Genomic DNA, 21,090 nt, shown 5'->3' on the forward strand with positions numbered 1-21,090 from the left:
ATGTGGTGGGCAGAGGAAGGGTCTGAGGAGCTTTTGTCTTGAGGGTGGGGCCTCAGGATCTAAATTGAGAACAGACATTTTTGCCATCTGTCTCTGTTGTCTTCCCTGTATGCTGACGCTTGCAAGGAACAGGGTTTGAGTGATGTCCCCTGCCCTGCCCTGCCCTGCCCTGCCCTGCTCTGTCCTTTGCAAGGTGCAGCTGCCTTCTCTGTCCCCATGTGAGAAAAGAAGGGCTCTAATTTAGCTAATTTTTGCTCTTATTCCATCTGCTACCTTGTGTCTCTGTAGACTTACAGACGGGTTGGTCTGGGAAGTGGGGTGTTCCTGGTCAAAGCAGTGGCAGCTCTGTGAGGCGTGACGTGTGTGGCAGATGCTCTTGCTGGGATCTATTTCTGATCAGCTCTTGTAGTGGAGCCAGGGCTGAGCTGTGGGCCATCTGTCGCTGGAACGCTTCTCTTCCTTGCCAGCCTAACTGCTGTTACTTCCATCCTTCTCTGGTCTCCCTGTGCAGCATGCCAAGCCAAAGCCAAGCGACATGGAGGTATGGTCTTCTGCCTTACCTCAACAAATTGCCAGTCCCATACCTAACCTCATCGCTTTCTTTCCAGGGACCTTGAGTTATTTAAGCTGGTGTACTCTGGGTCAGAATCCACTGATTTAGGAGAAAGCAAATTTAGCCAGGGAGTAGGATTAAGGAGCCTTACCTTGGCCAGCCTGGCTGTTGACTAGGTAAGTCACTTTATCCCTCCGCCTTTGAGTTTGCATCCTTCTGTGAAAGGAAGTTGAAGGTTCAGGCACCTGTGAGGGCTTTTTAGGTCTGTATTGCTTGTGCCAAAAACTTGTGGTAGGAGATTGAACCCAATGGTGGTCCCCAGAAAAGTGGGATGACTGGCCCGTGGGCTGGGATATATCTGAAAGCTCCAACTCTTTCCTGGCATAGGGGATCCCTCAATGCCTTGCCTCAGTCACTAAACACACACTCGGAATTTTGGTTAACAGTTTACACTGAACTTGTGTGTGTGTGTGTGTGTGTGCACATGCGTGCGCGCATGCACAAGTGCAGGATGTTTGTGAATGTGTGTGTGCATGCATGTGACAATCAGAGATCAACCATGGTTGTCATTCTTCAGGGTCTACCCTGCTTTTTTTTTTTTTTTTTTTTTAAGCACATCTGCGTAGAACTCAAAGCAATCCAGCCTGGATGGCCAGTGAGCTGCCTCTCCAGTGCTGGGATTACAAGTATGAGCCACCATGTCCAGTTTTACATTGGTTCTAAAGATCGACTGCAGGTCCTCATGCTTGTATAGCAAACACTTACTGAACGATTTCCCGATCCCACTTCAGGGAAAAGACAGCAGCACAGCTAGGAGGCAGTAGGGGTCTGCTCTACATAGCCTCTTCCAGCGGAGGAAGCAGAGACCCAGTGACAAACCCGAATCTTGAATCTTCGCTTAATCTTTTGCTGGCCTTTGCTTCTCAGACATAGCCTTTGCAGAGGAACAGAGGAGTCAGGCTTTGTTTTGTTGCAGGCTGCCCATTGTGGGGCAGGGGTCTGGGAAAGCTCAGAAACAGCTTTCGCTGGAGACCAGGGAGCGCTACAATCAACGCTTTGTTTGCTTTGTCTTCGTAGTTCCTATGCTGGTGTGTAGTGACTTGTTGGAGAATTGGGTTTTAGTGTTTTAAGTAGTGCATGATGCAGTCTCTTTTCCCAAGGCTTGAAGGCACATCTCTGGCTACTACTAGGAAGGAGCTGTCTGGGACAGCGCACCCCACCCCCAACAGCCTGGTGCACCCTTGCCTGCCCTTTAATTGTTGAAGACAAGGGCCATCTAGAAAGTCTGATAGTGGTGCAGATCAGCTCATCCTGGGGCAGAAAAATGTGAATTCCATTATCTTGCAGAGAAGTTGGCCTTTCTGTACTGTCCCCAGTCCCTGTGATCTGCTGAGTAGGAAGGATCTCAGCCCAGAAGAAAATGACTTCTTACATGCTATTACACCTACATTCTTGGTAATTTTTGTTTCCTATTAGCAAATTCTCACTGGCTAGGGATTGGAAAGAGTTGTCTCGTGGGCTGGCTCAGAGAATTGACCTGTCTCCTCCACTTGACAGGCCTCGACAGCTGGTTCTCCACCCCACCTTGGCAAATACTAAGTGTTGCCAGGCAACCTGCATCTGGGTCAATCTTAGTCCTTGGTGTGACAGTTGCTTCTCATTGCCATGGCCTCCACAGCAGCGGTCTAAATGCTAGGTCCTGGCAGATGGGAAGGAGGAGTCAGTCCATCGATCTCTTTAGGGCTTTTGGGAAAAGTCAATTTAGTCATATGCCTAAATGAGATAGGGCCAGGCTATGTGCCTGGGAGAATCTGGGCAGCAGAGAATAAGATAACTGCTTTCCCCCCAGGAAACTGGGTTCCGGGCAGCCCAGAGGTCAGCAGCAACATATCTGCACTCTATGGAACTGGATTAGCATGATCTTGATGGCTTAGGCTCACCCCAGGCCATCTTTATCCCACAGTTCAAGAGAAGTTGGCCCAGTGTGGACCTGTACCATTGGGGCTTTCCACCAAGTTCTCTGATGTATGCCACTGTAACTGGAACTACATGTTTAAACAGCATGTCCCCATGGAATACCATGCATTCACCATAGTCACAAATTCTGGTTACCTTTGTGTAAAAGTTGTGGTTGTTTTTTTCTTTTTGTTTTTTTAAATCTGGAGGTATAGTTTAGCTGGCAACAAAACTGTCTTGATAAGTGTATGGTTCAAGCTATTCTCAGATACTAACTGATTGCTCTCCTCTCCAGCTGCCATGCTGACCCCCAACCATTGCAAATGACAGAGGCTTTCTGTGTTACACTGTCCTAGCTAGGACTGGGTGGGGTTTGGCTGGTCTGTGACATGTCTCCCTCCCTATAAGACTGAGTTTCACTCTTAAGACCAAGGAGAGACATGTGAAGAATGCTTTTGGCTGGCAAATGCTGTGGCACACACAAGATAATTCTTGTGTGTGTTGGCTTGCTTTTCAGTATGGCACTTGCTTTAGTGTGGGCCAGAGGTTTTCTCAGAGCTGTGGATGGGCAGCTGATGAGAAAGAAGTTAAGATCTTGGTGGCTGTGGTTTCCTGAAATGAAAACTCTCTTTCTCCTTTCTCCTGATTGACTATGGAAAGCTATGGCCTGGCTATTTCCTGGGTGCTATGTGAGGAAGAGGCACCTCACAGCTGGGTGGGAAACCTGATCCCAGATTAGGGTTAGGAGCTCAACAGCCTCGACAGACAGAGTCAGAATCCAGAGCCAGGAGGCTTCCCAATCCCCACAGTTTGGTTCCCCTCTCATCTACCTGGGGATCTTGGCTTCTTCCTGCAGCCAGTGGGGCTGACAAGGGTGGGAATGGCGCTGGGCTGCAGCTCCCAAAGGAAAGCAGACAAGGTTTCACGTGATTTCTGCCAGCCCAAATGATAGGAGCTGGGAGACTTTATTCATTTCAGGGGAAGGTGAGAAAGGAATGAGACAAAGTGTGCACTGAAAGGCAGGGTAATACTGATACAAGGACAGAATAATGGCATCAGGGACAACACAAGAACCCAACAAAGCACAGGGGATGGGCGGCTGGTCATCACTGGCCCAGGGGTCAAGTGTACCCAGGTTTCTTTTCAGACTTCACAAGGAAGCTTGGGACCCCAAAGCATCAAACTGGAGTGAGAGGGTCCTAGCACAGCACTTGCAGCTAGCACGGTGGCAGCCCCACCTGGCTGGAGATGCTCTTGGGAAGCTGTGGTACCCAGTAGGTAGGGTGAATTCTCCCACCTACACTCCTGCAGAGGATATCCTTTACACCTCTAGCTTGTTGGTCTCCACCTGTGCATCCTTGCACTTTTAACACCACTGACAGCATGTCAGGGTGGGGCGGTGATGTGTTAAGCCAGACCTCTTTCCAGGCAGGAAAGCCAGGGGTACACGGGTACAGATCTCGGGGCACAAAGCCTGCACAGCTATCATTAGATCTACTCCCCTGAGCCAGGACGTCTTCCCAGCTGTGAAGGGGTCAGGGCACGATATGACTGGACTAGACATCAGCCACGGTCAGCTTCCTGAGTCTGCTCCAGTACCCAGTCTCCAGGCTTCATCATCAAGTCTGGGGCCAGTGGGCTGCTGTTCTGCCCACTTGGCCATGCCCACTAAGGAGGGGTGGCTAGCATGATGGATCAGGGGAGCATGGAAATGTGAGGCTATGGAGGGGAAAGGACTGGCAGGTGGCTGGATGGAGAGGAAGGTTCTCTGAAGCCAGCTTCCCAGTGTTTTGACACAACACCAAGCACAAGGAACTTCTGCCCATGCTCCCTCCACCAACCAGCCTCCTCTGGCCTCACCTTGACCCCCTTCAGCCAGCGGCCCCCGAGAGAGAGGCCCCGCCTGAGTCAGGAGGTCTGAGGTATCTGCCAGTTCCCTGTCTGTCTCTTATAGGAAGTGAGATGAGGTGAGGTCATGGATGGTGACTAAGGCCTCAAAGTCTCTGCCTCTGCCTCCCTGGAAACCAGACATCCAGGCCAGCCCCAGAGAGCACAGCCTGAGAAAATGGCCGCAGAGGGAAGGGTAGCTTGCTACATATGAGAAAGAGTAAAAAATAAATTAAAAAAGCACCACTGTGGCCTATGACGGCCTCTGACAGTCTTCACAGGCCAGAGGCCCTTAGCTTGGGACAGGTGATCAGCAGAGGTGTGTGTACCCCTGGCCACCAGCGGCTCCCTCCTATCCTGAACAAGTCAGGGCTTTCTCTCCTGCTTCCTTCTTTCCTGGGCCTCAGAGGAACTGGAGCTCAGAGCTGTCCTAAGGCTCTGGGACCTGGAGCTGTTCTCCAGATACACCTGACTCCAGCTCTCCTCACCCCTCTTTCTCCCACATTTTGTTGTATCTTGAAGTTTCCAGAGACATAAAGGGCTGCTGTCCCAGGGATAAGCAGCCGCATTCAGATCCAAAAAGATCTTGTCCAGTCTTGTACCTCTCCAGGCAGGCATGGGGGCTGCTGGGACTACCATCCCTACTTCCTGAATTCCGAGAAGGATGAAACAGTACCATGTCCTTTCATGGTCTGGCTAGGGGTGTAGCCTAGGCTATGCACTTCCCAAGGACCCCCTGACCCCAGGAGGATGCAGGCAAGACAAGGGACTAAACAGCCAGCCTCCCATGGTGCCTGTGCTGGGCCCCAGTGGGCCTGGCTTGGGGCCCAGGAGCTGTTGGCGTGATAAGCAGCCACACGTGTCACCAGCAAGGGCATCCCTCCCCCTCCCCCCCTTCATTCCAGCCACCCTCCATTTCTGGACAGGAAGAGTTCCACCGTTCTATCTCTGCTGGCTTTGGTGACCCAATAAGCACAGACTCAGCCTCTGCCTGCAGGATGGGGCCAGAGGAAGTGGCCCTTGATGCCTTGGGGAAACTTTACACTGTCACATTTTCCACCCACAGTCTCCCCACAACCAGCCCACACTCTCTACCCCAGACATTGTGGACTGGTACTCTCTCAGCTATGGTGATCATTTCTTGAATTGATAACTTTAAAAAATTACAACTCAAGTATTAATTCAGAGCCCTGGCCTAAAAAAAAAAAAAGAAGAGAGAGAAAAAAAAGGCCAATGCCCCTTAGGGCCTGCACTGTGGGACAGTACAATGGCAGCATCCCACTTTAATGGGATATGCTCTCTTTCATGGGACACAGTCCCCATCCAGCCCTCCTCTTTGTCACTGGCTGATGGCCCTGTAGGCATCTGAGTCCTAAGCCAGCCCTCAGCGCTCTGCGGCCTTGTTGGCAGCTGCCCAGGCTAACTGCACCTCTCAGTAAAGCCCCTTAATGGTCACCCGGTTCAGCTGCCCTCTGTCACATGAAGCCTACAGCAACTTGACGAGTGCCACCTGTGCTGCAGGGAACTCGGTCCCCACACAGTCCCCACACAGCCCCATCCTGAACTGCCTCCCTCAGCCCTTCTCACTTTCACTCCCAACTCAAGGACTGGCTCTCCTCCCCCAGCCCAGACGGCTCCTCTCCACACCTCACTTTCCTACCAGGGATTTTGTGCCCTAGGGCCAGGGGATAGACGACTATTGCCTGGGCTCCCCACTGTCAGTGCCCCAAGAAGCTGCTAAACCTGGCTGCTACTCCAAGCCTAACCAGGCTGCTAAGGCGGGGAAGGCACCCTGGGGGACAGGCAGCCTGGTCTAGTTTCTCCAGCAAGTGCTGAAGTATTAGACAGGAGAAAAGAACCCACTCCCACCAACAAGAGGGCTCCACTCAACTGCCTCATGCCAAGACAGTGTGTTAAGGTCGTGGTGTCCCCAGTACAAGTCTGGGCTCTCTACACAGCCCAGCCCTTCTGCAGGGAGCCCCTGGGCTACAGCAATAGTCAAGACTAGACAGAACCAGCAGATGTGCCAGAACCCTTCCCACTACGGTCCTCTCCTGGTTCTATAGCCTAATCCCAAATTGGCCAAGGTGAAGATTGGGGGGGCGGGTGGTGTTGGGTGGGGCACAGTTCTATCTAAAGGGCTCTCCTGGACCATAGGTTTCCACCTTAGGCAGATGTGGCTTCTGCCAAGTTCCTGATTTGAAAAATAAATTGACCTTTCTCAGGAGACCTCCTACCCTGCTTCCCTTTCCCTGGAGTCATGATTCTGCCAGGACAGACCCAGCTCCAGAAAACACCTCCATTCCTACACCATCCCACCCTCACCCCACTGGCTGTTGAGGCTCACAACCTCTGATCACTGTTGAGAGAAGGAGCACCACAGAACCAGGCAGCCCTCCTCCCTCCTCCCTCCTCCCCAAGCCACGCAGTGCTGAGAGAGAGAGAGAGAGAGAGAGAGAGAGAGAGAGAGAGAGAGAGAGAGAGAGAGCAGACCCTGACAGCTACCAACATATCCATTCATCTTTCCCTTCAAATATCTTATACTTCAGTTGCAGAGCTAAAACTCCAAATAAAATACTGTTTTCTTGGCCCAAAGTTAGGGGCTTGGCTTCATGGGAGGGGGACGTCCCTTGAGGCTGAACGGCAAGGCAGCCTTCTTGCCTCCCCCCCCACCCGAGCCCACCCCATCACCAGCCTCTGCCTGAATGAAGTAGGTTCTTCCTGCAGGTGGGTCTGGGTCTCCAGGAGGAGACCTGGGGGCGCTGGCGTCTGCCTCACACCCGGATCTGGTATCCACTGAGGTCTGGCATGGCTTTGGGCTCTGCAGGCTTCTTCTCCCCAGATGGCCTGCAGGAAGGAAAGCAGAGGATTCAGAAGAGGGGCCGGGGGTTACTAGGGAAATAGAGAATGGGAGGGGGGAAGACAGAGCTGTCCCGCTGGCTTCCTTCCTCTAAGGGGCCTTTACAGCTGCAGCAGAGAGGGTGGGGAGTTTGTGGAACCGGTGCCCAGCCTGAGGATCCTAGAGGATCGATTCCCCTGTGGTGGCTGCATAGCCTCTGGCTTTCTGATGAACTTAAAAAGCTTATGGGTGACAGCTTCAGTAACAGCCCGGAATTGGCTCCCTACAAAAGCTTCCTAGATCAAGGGTAGGGGCAATGAGCATTCCAGCACTAGAGGTCTGCTCAGCACCCCCTCAGGGCCCAGCAGAGAGGTGGATCCGAAGCACAGATATAATTAAAGTGAGAGCCAGAAGAATCTGTGGGGGAGAGGGAGTCAGAGCCAGAGGCCTGATATTTAAATAGCAAATCTTGCCATTTGGACACAGACACAAACCCAGACCCTAGGGGACAAAAGTTGCGGTCAAAGCCTTGGGTCCTGGCTGCTCAGCCTCTGGTCATATACAGAGCCCTTCCAGCAAACTTCAGGAGACTCAAGGCCTTGTGGGAGCCCCACTGGGTCCTCCCTCCCTCCTCAGTCCATTCTGCTGCCTGCCTCAGACCCTCTGTCCTCTAACCTTCTGGCCAGGGACAATGTATCTGGACACAGCTGAGGGGCCTTTTCTTTAGGGAAATGGTGCTGAACTGCCATTAGACTGCCAACACATAAACACCTGGACTCATTGTCCCAAGTGACTTCTCAAAGAGTGAAGGATGGTGTACTGGCTGGTTTTGTGTGTCAACTTGACACAGAAAGGAGCTTCAGTAGGGGAAGTGCCTCCATGAGATCCAGCTGTAGGGCATTTTCTCAACTAGTGATCAAGGCGGGGAGGGCCCCTTATGGGTGGTACCATCCCTGGGCTGGTGGTCTTGGGATCTATAAGAGATCAGGCTGAGCAAGCCAGGGGAAGCAAGCCAGAAAGGAACATCCCTCCATGTCCTCCACCTCAGCTCCTGCTTCCTGACCTGCTTGAGTTCCAGCCCTGACTTCCTTTGGTGATAAATAGCAATGTGGAAATGGAAGCTGAATAAACCCTTTCCTCCCCAACTTCATGATGTTTGTGTAGGAATAGAAACCCTGACTGAGACAGATGGAAAAGAGAAAGGTGGAGTGAAGAAGAGAGGAGAGGGAAAGACTGTTGGGTCTCCTTCCTCACCGTCTCTCACTACGGCTGTTCCTGCGATGGGGGCTGGACTGGGCCCTCTGTGGGGAGGAAACATCCTTCTTCCGGTCCTTGGTGGGAGAAGGAGGGCCTGTCCCCTTGCCAATCTGGATAGGGAGGAAGAAAAGGATTTCTGAGCTGCAGTATGGTCCGCTCCGTCCTGCTTGGAGCCACAGTCCCTGGAAGCCATCGTATGCCATCTGTGGTCCAAGCCTCAGGTGGCCTCTACCCCATCCCCGGGTCATCCCCGGCACTAAAGCCACTGGGGCAACAGATCCTCAGGAGGGCCACCTACTCCCGGAAGGTCCCAAACAGAGTGTGGGAGGTGTCACTGGACTGTCCTAGGACTAGAAAACACCTTTGAGGACAGATGTTTTTACCCAGGCTAGGTCCATGTGCCAGACGGGGATATGTGTGGCAAATGCTGAGCTCTGAGGCAGGTCCCACCAGCCTGACGGTGACACTGTCTCAGGCTAATCAGATGTCACACTGGGAGCTGGATCTCTGATTCAAAAAAATGAACCAAACCAACTAGCCAAACAACAACAACAACAAAAACCCAAATCCAAACCCAAACCAGCCCTTCTGTTGGATGGCTTTGAGTTTCCTCGGTTCAAACAAGGCTGAAAATGAAACACCATGAGTCCAGTGCTGAGCTGTCTGAGAATCAACAGCACTCGAGAGAGGAATTTGTAAGCTCCAGCTCTATGATTAGCCGCTGCCTGGAAAACACTACCATGCTTCCAACAGTGAGGAGGTGTGTGTGTGGGGGGGAGGGGTGCAGGCTTACCAAGCTGGGGAAGGGAGTGGGTGTGGCCCAGGCACAGAAAAGCCCCTCTGTAATACAGGCCTATGACAGCGGCTACCTAAGGGGAAGACGATGTGAACTAGCACTGGGGGAGCAGGCCACAGAGCTGAGTAATACTGGCCACTCTGGGGAGAGCCCAGGAAAGGTATCTCCAGTCCAGGAAGTCTGAGAGCCTCCCTCACCAATTCTGTCTGCTAGAAGCGGGACAACTTCAGCAGCAGAAAAAATTTTCGAGTAATGCCCAATCCGGAGTCCAAGGAGATTCTTCATCCACAGGCAACCCCTACTGGTCAGGACACCTGGGTAAAGGCATGGGGGGGGGGATCCCATGAGGAAGCAGCCGCTGGCTGGCACTGACTGGCCCCGTGGACCACGGTTGACGCTGCTAACCTTGAGCCGCATGTCTCGGGCATGGCGCTCCAACTCCTTGCGGAAGTCTTCCCGGCCCAGCCTCTCCACATCCAGCACCGAGTGCTTCCATTCAATCTGTTCCACGCTGTGGGGGTCGTGGGACACGCACTGGCCTAGCTTCACCTTCTTCAGCACGTGCCAGCAGCGGCCATAGGCCGCTTCATAGTCCAGCACGAGCTCGCTGAGCGTGCGGAAGGCTGGGGGTTTGTACATCAGGTCCTCCCTTCGGCTCATGCCCAGGGCGCCATAGCGGCCCCCAAAGTTCACCCCCAGCACAATGTGACGGAAGTAGTTCCCTGAGAAGTAGGTCTTGAAGCTGATGGGGAAGCGTTCCAGGGTGGGCATGCTGTTGGTGAGGTAACTGGTGAGCCAAAGTGCTAAGGAAAGGGTTAGGTCAGGGTGGTTATGTGTGCCAAAGAGCACTTAAGTGGTCAGCTACTGAGGACAAACTGGCCATATATACCTGTCCCACTCCAGGCCTGACTGGGGCCCTGCAGAGGGCCACTTATCCTGGGGACTTGTCAGTCTTCCTAGGTGCTCCTTTGCCCTTGCGGGGCTGGATGAGAAACTGTGCGCGCATCTTTTTAGATAGTTCTGCTTCCAAACCCCCATCTGTCATCTCTATAAATCAGCACTACCTGGGCATGCCAGCACTGGGCCTCTCTGCAGCTTCTCCCACAGCGTTTCTTAGAAATGGCATAACAGCCAGGGTATAACGCTGTACTCAGGGTTGGAGTTCCAAAATCGGGGTCACCTTGACCATGGGACTCAAAAAACCAAGCTATCCACCCAGCCTGGGAAGATAGCAAGAGAAGGAAGGCACTGAGCCCAAGACCTCCCCAAGGCTCCTCCACCTTGGGAGGGGCTTCTTGCTGGGGGGCGGGGTCAATAGATGATAGCACAGGAAACCCTGAGGACCCGCCCATTCCACAGCAGGCAGCCAAGGCTGGGCCAGTCTCTCCAAGGCCCAGGGAAGGATACATTCCCAGGATCACAGCTTCCAGGCATTTGATTGGCAGAGCCTCTTTGGTCATTTCCTTGGCCAGGTCCATCAGCCTATGAGAAAGGGAGGCGGGGCTGTGTGGAGACTGGCTCCAACCCTCTCAGGCCCTATTTGGTGATGAGCCAGAAAGACTTGGCTCCAGGCTGCCTTCCTCCAAGGCCTGGTGTTTCCTTCTCTCTCCCAAGTCTAAAGTCTGAGGAGGGTAAGGAGGCAAGCACTGGGGATCAGGAAGTAGCCTACTGTCTGCCCTTCTTCCCCTTCACTTCCTCTTTCCTGGCCTGGCTGCTGCTCAGAGACTGGGGGAGGGGAACATGAAGGAGGCGGGGTCTGAGGAGCTCCTGCCTTCTCCGTGGCAGTAGGGCTTGGGAGGGGAGAAAGCTCTGTATGTACCGGTGGGGCCCTTCCTGAGCCCAGGAGATGTGCCCCGTCTAGCCACAGCTGCGCCAAGAACTTGCTAACGGATGGCGAATACGGAGATTACTCTCCGCAGCCTGGGTGCAGGATCTCCGGCGGACAGCTGTCGCTTGGCTCGCCTGCTTACCCCTGAACTTGGAATTGAGGCTATTTCAAAACAGCTTGTCCTCCAGGTCTAGGGACTCAGCCTAGCCTCTGCTTTGTCTGGGTCACCTGCGTCCTACCAGAGGATGGATTGGAGCATCGGCACCCAGCAGCAGCTGAAGGACAGAGCACAGCCCGGGAGCAGAGAATGTGGTTCCACCCAGGGGCTTCAGGAGGGGGGCAATTAGTTAAACATAATTATTTCCCTACGCTTAAGTAAATACGCAACTTAAACGCTTGTCTAGAACAAGAGATTCAGTTCCAGTCTGCATGCTGAGTCACGATGGGCTAGGGGTGAGAGAAGCAGTTTTCTTTCTTGTAGGTACCAAATAATGCAGAGTACACAGAGGCTTCAAGGAAAGAAACCGGAAAATTGCCTTCTCTGCCCCCTCACATATCCCCACAAGCGTGGCTGTGGGGGCGGGGCTGGGGGGTGACCCTACTAGCTCAACTGTGCTTCCTTTCATCAGCCTTGGGGGAGGCTATCTCATTGGGATTTCCTTCCTTAGGGCCCCAGGGTAGCATTCTTTCCCCATCCCATGGTTGGCTTTTCTCAGAAAAGTCCCGGTCACTAGAAGGTTCCCTAGGGGAGCAAACGCAGTGGCTTTGTCCTTACCCCGTCAGAGGTCTGCTCTTCTTAATTTCAAAGAACTGTGTCCCTGTGTGATTGTACCTGGGGACAGTGGTTAAGGACTTCCTGGCTTGTTCTGGAAGCTGTAGGTACAGGTCCCTTGCCTGCTATCCCACACCGTAGGATGGCTACAGAATCCCCACGGGGACGTCTGCCACAAAGCACCCTCCAAGACACTTAGGACTTGTTCTCGAGGAAGGGGGAGGGGAGGGCACGGGGTTCACCTCTCTCTCATAGCCCCTCTCCCCCCCCCCCCCAACCCCGCTCTCTGGCAATGTCCCTTGTTCCCTCTAGGCCTGTGGTCTCAGGGAGGACACTGAGTGGGCAGCAGTCAGCCCAGCAGTGCTGAGGCAGCAGCCTTAGCTGGGGACAGTTCCTGGCAGTGCTGGGCTTTCCAAACAGCTAAGAAGGCTGGAGGGGCCACCACTCCTTCCCCCGTGCCAACTACTTCTACGTCAATGTGATACCAGCCAGAGTCCTTTGGGAAGAGGGAACCTCAATTGAGGAAATGCCCCCAGCAGCCTGGCCTCTGATTGATGCAGGGTCCCGCCCCATTGTGTGTTGTGCCACCCCTGGGCTGGTGGTCCTGGCTGTCTAAGAAAGCACAAGGTGCAAACAAATAAGGAGCACAGGACCCAGGACACACACAGCTGTCGCAGAAGCTCCAGGAGCCTACGGCAGAGACATAAAGCAACGGCTTCTGGCCAAGGAAGAAAAATGCCAAGAATTAGGAGAAAACCTTAAGATGTGGATGCTGTATCTCAGTGCAGAAGAGCCTTGTCCCCCTCCCATGTCCCCAGATCAAGCACTGCAGTGACCCCAAAGAGCTGCTCTGTCCCTTGCCTGGGTCGGAATGAATTACAGCTGATGCCCCTTTTTCATCAGCAAGGTGCTTAGGAGCCCCCTTCTCTTCCTACACACACACACACACACACACACACACACACACAGACAAAGAGACACAGACACACACACACAGAGAGAGACACACACAGACACACACAGATACACACAGACACACACAGAGACAGACAGACAGAAACAGACACACAGACACAGGCAGAAACAGATACACATACACACAGACACACACATACACACAGACACACACACAGACACACACAGAGACAGACAGACAGACAGAAACAGACACACAGAGAGACAAACAGACACACAGAGAGACAAACAAACACACAGACACAAGCAGAAACAGATACACATACACACAGACACACACAGACACACAGACACACACACACATACACACAGACACACATACACACACACACACATACACACAGACACACACACACACATACACACAGACACACACACGGAAGCTGGTGCTGGAGAAGTTGGATCGAGCCCAAGCACTCAGACACAGCCACAGCCTCAGCAGCTCCAGGGAACAGTGGTGCCAGTGAATAGCAGCTCTGAGGTGAATAGCAGCTCTGAGTGAATAGCAGCTCTGAAGCTGGGAGGGAGCTGGCCCTGCGGATCCCTCTCCAGGCCCCATTTGATCTTTGGGGTTGTCACTAAGTGGTGGTCACAGCTCTGGACCCGAGAGGATACTGCAGCTCCCTGATGTAGCGCTGCACGGCTTCCAGGCGCTCAGGGATGGGCGTCGTCGGCTGGAAGGTAGGCACACTTGGTATGGGAATCTAGGGACAGATGGAGAAAATATCTGTCACATGGAGAGGCACACCCCAGAGCTTCCAGCCCTGCAGCAGCAACACCCTGGGGAGCCTGGGGAGGCTCCTACTCTGAGCCGGTTTCCCTGGCAATCCCTCCCTCCCAAGCCTCCTCCCAGGACCCCAGCTCAGCTGTCCCTGACACCTGACTGCACTTCTCATGGGCAGCTTATGTTGGTCTTGGAATTTCATGCTATTAAATAGTTTTAGAAAACACAGGAGGATCCACTGACTAAATTTAAAATACACATTAATTAATACTTAATGAGAAAGGTCTGTATTGGGATTAATTTGTTTGGGTTTGGGGTTCACTCTGGTGAACTTGGATGTGGCAAAGGTGTTGAGATTTTGTTCTTGGGTTGGTAATGTTGAGCAGGCTCTAGCTGAAGGTATTAGTGTACTGGAGGCGTGCCCTTGGAGAGGAAGAGGCAGTTCTCAGGGTTGTCATCAACGGAGCAATACACAGCTCCCCCTCCATCTGGCTTCTTCCATCCGGTGTGATCTGTCTCTCCATGCTCATCATGTTCCCATCCATCTCCATTAGACCTTACCCCAGTCCGAACCAACAGGGGCATCTTCAGTCCTCAAGGCTGCAAGCTAAATGAACCTCATTTCTTCAGAAGTGTCCTGCCTCAGGTATTGTGTTATAGCAACGAAAACCAGACCAATAGCCTCTGGCTCGAGGATGAGACTGAAACTGTTTTCTCAGGGTTCCATTCTACCAGGTGGTACCCTAAGCTAGGGGATCTGTCCTGGACAAGAGGTGTCACCCACCTCACTGGCATGACGACCGTGCCAGAGCTTCCAAAGCACCAACCTGAATGGTCAAGGAGTGTGGCAGTGGGACAAGGGAACATATGATGGGTCAGGCCTTACTTCAAATGCCCTTTCCCCACCCACTCCATTCCTGAGCGATATGTTCCTACCCTTTCCCAGTGGCTGCCATTGGGCCCTCCGAGGCCACCCAGAGCTTGCCCATGCCCACCTAGCTGCAAATGTAACAGTAGGAGTAAACAGAAGGGGTATCACGTGTCCTAGGTACACTCAGGGAGGGGCTCTATGGAGGAGAAAAGATTCATCCTTGGTAGGCTGGGCCCACAGAGGATTTTTTTTTTTTGGTTGATCTATTATTTCTTTTTTTTCTTTTTCTTTTTTTGAAATTTATTTAAATTTTTTTTATTTATTGAATAGGGAAGTAAAGGGAAATAAAAACACTTTATGATAAAGTTAAAGATTTACATGGAAAATATTTCAGATAAAACACGTTAAAATTGACAATTTTCATGGAAAATTAAAGAGTAAAGTGGTAGACATGTAAAACATTGCTAAATTGATTTATAAATCAAATCAATTTAAAAAACAATAAGCCTAGATGTGGCTGGGCTCGATCAGGAAGGGAAGGAACACACACTTATCACCACACACTTGTCTCTGGGGTGCTCTGAATGGTGGGAGACCAGGGCAGTGTCTGTAGTAGAGACTGCCTCACTCCACGGGGTGGAGATGCAGGAAGGAAGGGTCCTGACTCAGGGAAGCTATCTAGCACGTCTTTCTTCCCTTTCTCTCGCCAGGTCCCTTTGCTTCCTGTCTAGGCAGTCTGTAGCAGCAGATACCACAGCCTGGAGAGGTTATTTCCCCTTTTACACCACTCCCATCTTCAAACAGGCATTGTCACCTACAGCCACCAGCGGGAGACAAGCTCAGGATGGGCCCTGCCTTCTTCACTTGCCTGATCACTTTGTGCCAGATGCACACCACAACTGTTCAAGGGACTGCCCAGCCATCCTGGTTGAAGGTATGCACATCCATCCAAGTCACTGGACCTGGAAGGGCATTCTCAGGGTAGCAGAGTCACCCCCTCTTGATAAGTAGGTCCCAGCAACTGGAACTGTGTAACTGAACCCACCTATTCACGACCCACTCTGGACAAGGAAGGAGACACAGCAAAACCACTTGCCAAAGCTCAGGCAGAGATTTGGGAACAGACTCAAGCCAGGAACAGGGTACCCAAAAAAACATCATGGGTCCCTGTCACACAAAGGGCCTGGCAAGAAGGCCACCATAGCAGAAGAGTCAGAAATGACCTAGGATCCTATGCGTGTGGCCTTGAAGACTATCTTACCAGGGGCAAAGTCTGGTCTCAGAACCAGACAGTCCAGGGTTCTAGGATAATCCTATAGGAAGACTTAGTGGTGAACAGAGCAGACACAACTGGCTATGCTATGACGCCCTGTCCTATGATTTCAGGGGAACTCCTGAACAGAGCTGCCTCAGATGTCTCCCAGGGGAATGCACGTCACTCATAAAAGGGTAGTGACAGAGCCTGCCTTGGCGGGTATCACTGAGTTGCTGCAACGACGCTTCGACGCTTTGGAACACTGTCCAACACCTGGCTACAGGTGCGTGCCAAAGACTTCGGCACACACTGCCCTGAGCTAGTCTGCCTTCTAGAGAAGTCTGGATACCCAACTGCAGGTGCTCAGTGCCCAAAGCCGTAGCTAGGCCTACAGCAGCCGGGTTTAGGTAAATGGTTGCTGGGCTTTCACAGGGGACAGCGGCTGGAGACAGCAAGGAGATATTCTTAGGCAGGAGCATAGCCTGCTGCTGGCTTCTGGATCCTTGTAGAAACTGTTATCTTAGACATCACTCTTGCAGAGGCTGCAAGTATCTGTGGCTTGCTGCATGCCCACTCTGAGCACCACTGGAGACCGATTAGATGCTCACCTAATGAGGTGTTACACGCTTTCCGCCATCAGTTCATCTCAATATCCCCATCAAGGGGCACTGCCGCTGATCCCCGGACAGCTGGGGATGCCCAGGGGCCAGGACACAGCCTCCCCTTATAAGTAGTTAGGAGAGATAGCAGGGGTGTGAGAAAAGATGGCTTCCCCTCCAGGGCTTTTCCTGCACTGCCCTGCTCCTGGGGATCCAGCTTCCTGCAGAGACTTAGCCTGTAAAACTCAGGGAAGGTGGGTGGGGTCATGGGAAGCTGTAGCAAAATGGGGGAGGGGACCACAGCCCAGCCCCTCCTGGCAGCTGCTGTTCCCATTTCTCTTCCTCTCCTGTAAGGATGCCAGATTACGGATCGCTGGTGAGGAATCTAGAGTTAACGGTTAGCTCAAGCCCAGGGCCCATCATTGGACAGTGTGACCTCTGCAGCAGGGCCACGTGGGACAGGTCAGGGTCAGGCCGTTCTGAAGCTCCCAGAATGGCACCCAATACTTCTGCTCTTCTCCATATCTCCTCCACATCCCCTGCACCCTGAGGCTTTCCTGACCCAACGTAACAGCCGAGCCTCAGTTCCTTCATCTGAGACACTTCCCCAAATTAAAGATGACAATGTTTCGAAATGTCCGAAACCTCCCATAAAATTTCAACCCCCCCCCATACTCTGGTCTCCATACTTTCTTCCCTAACAAACGTCTTCATTCAAACATGTCTTTTCCGAACACAAGGCCTGAAGATGACATTAATCACTATCGAAGACACTGATGGCCTGAGTCCTCCAAAGCACTGACCATTCTGCCGCCTTCCTATGGTCCGATTCGGACAGAACCAAGAGGGCCAGACTCTGTGGAGCATGTGTGTAACTCTGGCCTCATCAGTCAGATGATCTGAGTAGCATCTCATCTCTCTGCTCGAAACGGTCCCCGTCTGCAGTTTGATTAACACATAGTTTCTCATTTTACCCTCTCCACTACCAACCCATTTTACAGATAAGAAAATTGTGACTCAAGCAGACTGGGGAGGGGGGGAGGCGGGGGATTGCCTTGAGTTCACACAGGCAGGTAGGCGATCCAAAACAATACCCCAAACCCACGATGTCATACTTTCTTGTTCAGATATTTAAAAATCAAAGCTGGGTCCCCGGATTTGTGTTTTAGAATGTTCTGCACAGTGTTCATTTTAAGGATGAGACAGTGGAAACAACGTCCGGTTTCAGATGAGCTAAATGAGAAGATGATGATGTAGCTGTTTAAAATCAATCCAGCTTATTCCCCTGGGAAACATTAGGCAGCAGCTCAACCTTCGACCTCAGATTATCTTTTCCCCAAAACATTTTTTTTCCTGTTGGTTCTACCAATAAACCAGCAAGAAAAAAACAGGCCTGGTTTCCATGTATCAGTAATTATTCTCCCCCTTTTCCTTCAAGACTAAACCCTTAGCCTCTGACTTCTGACCAGTGGCCTCGGTATCGGGAGCAGTGCTTTCTTGGACTGAACCATAAACATTCTCTCTCTCTCTCTCTCTCTCTCTCTCTCTCTCTCTCCTGCACATTTTTAGTATAGCACTGCCCAACACAGCACATCCCAAATGTCCTTTCATTTAGCAAACACACGTAAGTGTCCACCCTGTGCCAGGCACACAGGAGACCTCAAGGAGACAAAGATGAATGAGACAGAGGCTCTCCTCACTCAGCAGCCCTACAGAGGCACTGCTGTGGTGGATGACTTCCAGTCAACACAGGAGAATATTTAACTTGTCTCTTCCCCACGGGGTCACTGCTAACGCCACTGAATCTGATGCTCACCAGAGCTGAGCAGATGGAATCCCAACACTGCTATTTCTCACGGAACCTTTTGAGTTTCTCATCTTAAACGGGGAACCCAAAGTACACTTCCTTTGAATGCTGTGGGCCAAACTTAGGGGATAATATAGGAAAATGTTTTCTCATCGTACAAAGCCCTGCACTCTCCCAGACAGTCATAATTAACCTCATAGTTTTCTGGCTTCTCAAGTGTCTGAGCCAAAGAGATGCCAAGCCCCACCAGTTAGTTCTCTAGTTCCTTTGTGGTTCTGCTCAGGAAGCCATGGGGGAGGGGCCTCCTGAAGAGAGGGGACTAAGCCCGACCCCCCCCAACAAACGACTCCAAAAGCACTGGAAAGAAACTTCCGGACAGATGGCACTTACCTGCACTTTTAAAATCTTACCACAACAATGGTCCCACTACTTCATCCATCAGTAACAAGATATGTGTGGGTTACTTTCTTAGCTCCAAGGTCAATAAAACCCGTCTTCATCGTGCCTGGCCCCTTCATGTCTTACCTTGGGCAGGTCGGTTGCCCCGCGGATCCGCAGGGCCACCCTCTCTCCATCTGGGTGAATCTTGGCCACATGCTTCCACATCCTTTCCCAGGTGGCCTCGTCCACTGGTAGGCCACCTCGGTTGATGAAAAAAGGGACACCTCCATCTCGTAGATCCTCTTCCCCTTCCTCTTCGGGTTCCTCGTCTCTCTGTGCTGAGGCCCCTTCGGTGGTCTCCAAACGTTTAGTGCCAGAGTGGGCGGCGGCGGCGGCAGCGGCAGCAGCAGCAGCAGCGGTGGCGGCGGCTGCGTTCGGGGAGGCACTGCTGCTGCCACTTGGGACCACCTTCTTTCCCCCTGGCATCCCTAAATCCTCGGCGGGGGTGGGAGGATGATCAGGAGGCGGGAAAAAAATAAGTGCCTCACAAGAGGCCTCCCACACAGCCGCTATAAAGATAACACATGGTCAAACAGTGCCTGGCGCCTTTAAGAAACCAGGGCGTGGCTCCTGTACAATAAAATACCATTAGGAAAGAATCAGGCGCATCAACCTGGAGTGATGGCCAGGTGGGTTGCCCAGGGTCGGCCTTAGAGGCCTTGTTTTGTTCGGAAAACAGGATAAAGAGCGCACACGCCAACTTGGCAGCCTCTACAAATCACCCCCATTTGGCAGCGAGAACAATGACCCGCAGCAATCTAGGATGGCCGAGAGGAGAAAAGTGGGGGTCGGGGTGGGAAGACTGAGGCCAGACAGCTCAGACCTGCAGCTATGCCGAAAAGGCGGGCCAAGGCACCGGTGCCCACTCCCAGTTTTGGACAGAACAAATTCCTCTACGAAATCCGTGCTCACTCACACTGGCGCGAGCGGAGAGGCCCGCGTGAGCTCCGAGTCTGGACCACCGGCCTGGGGATGCAAGGGTAGAGGGCGATGCCCGGGGCGACTTCTCTGTCACGACCCTCCCGGGAGCCAAGACTCGCAGCTGGTGGGGCGGGGAGGGGGCGCGCGCCGCCGCGCACATTCCAAGCCTGCCTCCCTCACAAAGTGGGGCTTTGTCTGGGTCTCCTAGCCCCTAGCCCCGGGGAGCAGCAGCGGAGAGGGCGGGAAGGGAAGGGCGCGGCGGGGAGGCGAGGGCTAGGGGCGCCCAGGCCCCGCGAACCCAGGTCTGGCGCGGCTCAGCGGGGGTACTAGGGGCACCTGGCGCGGAACGGTCCCAGCCAAGCCAAAGCGGGGCACGGAGCCCTAAGCTCAGCCATCGTGGAGAGCGGCTCGGGCGATGCTCAGGGACCCGGCTGAGGTCACTGAGCCGCAGTCTCCAGCCGCAGCTTCGCCACTGGCCACCAGCTGCAGCATGAGCGGGCGAAGGATGCTGCGCTAGGGCTCCAGCGGCTAAGCTGAGTGAAGCTTGGGCTTGCAAGGCGCGAGCGCTGGTCCTTAGGCTCCGCCCGCGGCGGCAGCGGCTGGAAACGACTGACAAAGCCCGAGCGGGCGCCGGTGCGTGGGTCCCGGGGGAGAGCAACAACCTGAGAAGGTGCAGCCCATCGGCAGATCGCTGCGTCCCAGCTCAGCGAAGCAGAAGCCACCGCTGCCGCCGGCCGGGTCCCCAGACCTCCCGCCGCCCACCCGGCTCGACTCCGGACCGCGCCGCGCATGCGCCCCGTCCCCCCCCTTAAAGGGCCAGCGCATTCCCACTGGGTTGTCTTGCTGCCGCCATCCCCGGACCCCCCAGCTACAAGTTATTGCAGGGATGCCCTAGACGTCCTTTCGCTTCTCACCTCTCTCTTAGGGCGCTGAGAACTGCAGAGCTGCTGAGGAAGTTTACAACTCGCTGCGCAGCGCAAACTCCTTGGGGATTCCTAGCGCGGAAGGAATTGTGGCAGTCGGCTGGGAATTTCCTGAATTCCCAGCTATAGAAGCAAGAATGCTGTCCTGGAACACCCGAGGTCTAGATGGCGTTTATGCATGTCTGTCTTTGGGACTTCCAGTAAATCCTTCCCCTTTGCAGGCCTCAGTTTCCCCATCTGTCAACCAAGAGATGACACTGGATGAACTCAGCCATCTAGCAGTGCTCTTTAAGGGAGGATCTGTAGAAGTTGGCAGTCATTCTGTTGCACTTGGTTGCTTGCAAGGGATCCTGGGAGTGTGTCCCTAGTTCTGGCTTTGGATGTTCCAATCCCTGGACATCTGGCTGGAGACATGAGCCTTCCCAATCATGAGACCAAGACAGAAACATAAGGGTGGGAGGCAGTATTTGGGGAGTAGACCTGCCCAGAATTAGTACAGATGTGTGTGGCCCATGGACTCTGGAGACCCAACACACCCTCTCCTTTCCCAGTAGCACAGATCGGCAGGCAGGTAACATTACCCAAACAAAAGAACTTTACCAAGGATCATTTGCAATTTAAGACTTTGTTTCCTCCTACCAGTTGGTATGAATAGCAGTTATCTGGGAGAAGTGTTTCTGTTCCTC

At 53.0% G+C, this 21,090-nt stretch overlaps 1 protein-coding gene and 1 long non-coding RNA gene across 2 annotated transcripts in view; one reads left to right on the forward strand and one right to left on the reverse strand.

Annotated features, from left to right (window-relative positions):
* Positions 1 to 21,090, forward strand: part of LOC127687090 (uncharacterized) — a 375,067-nt gene that overhangs the window by 219,272 nt on the left and 134,705 nt on the right. The gene's annotated exons all lie outside the window — the stretch shown is intronic.
* Positions 3,430 to 18,988, reverse strand: Vash1 (vasohibin 1). Its single transcript, XM_052185356.1, has 7 exons — positions 18,645 to 18,988; positions 13,479 to 13,567; positions 11,892 to 11,948; positions 10,696 to 10,770; positions 9,694 to 10,075; positions 8,490 to 8,602; positions 3,430 to 7,243 (listed from the first exon to the last, which is right to left on the reverse strand). The coding sequence occupies exons 1-7, from the start codon at positions 18,984 to 18,986 to the stop codon at positions 7,171 to 7,173; spliced, it is 1,131 nt and encodes a 376-aa protein (XP_052041316.1). The 5' UTR covers positions 18,987 to 18,988; the 3' UTR covers positions 3,430 to 7,170.

Source organism: Apodemus sylvaticus, chromosome 6 (assembly GCF_947179515.1).
Source record: "Apodemus sylvaticus chromosome 6, mApoSyl1.1, whole genome shotgun sequence".
NCBI lineage: Eukaryota > Metazoa > Chordata > Mammalia > Rodentia > Muridae > Apodemus > Apodemus sylvaticus.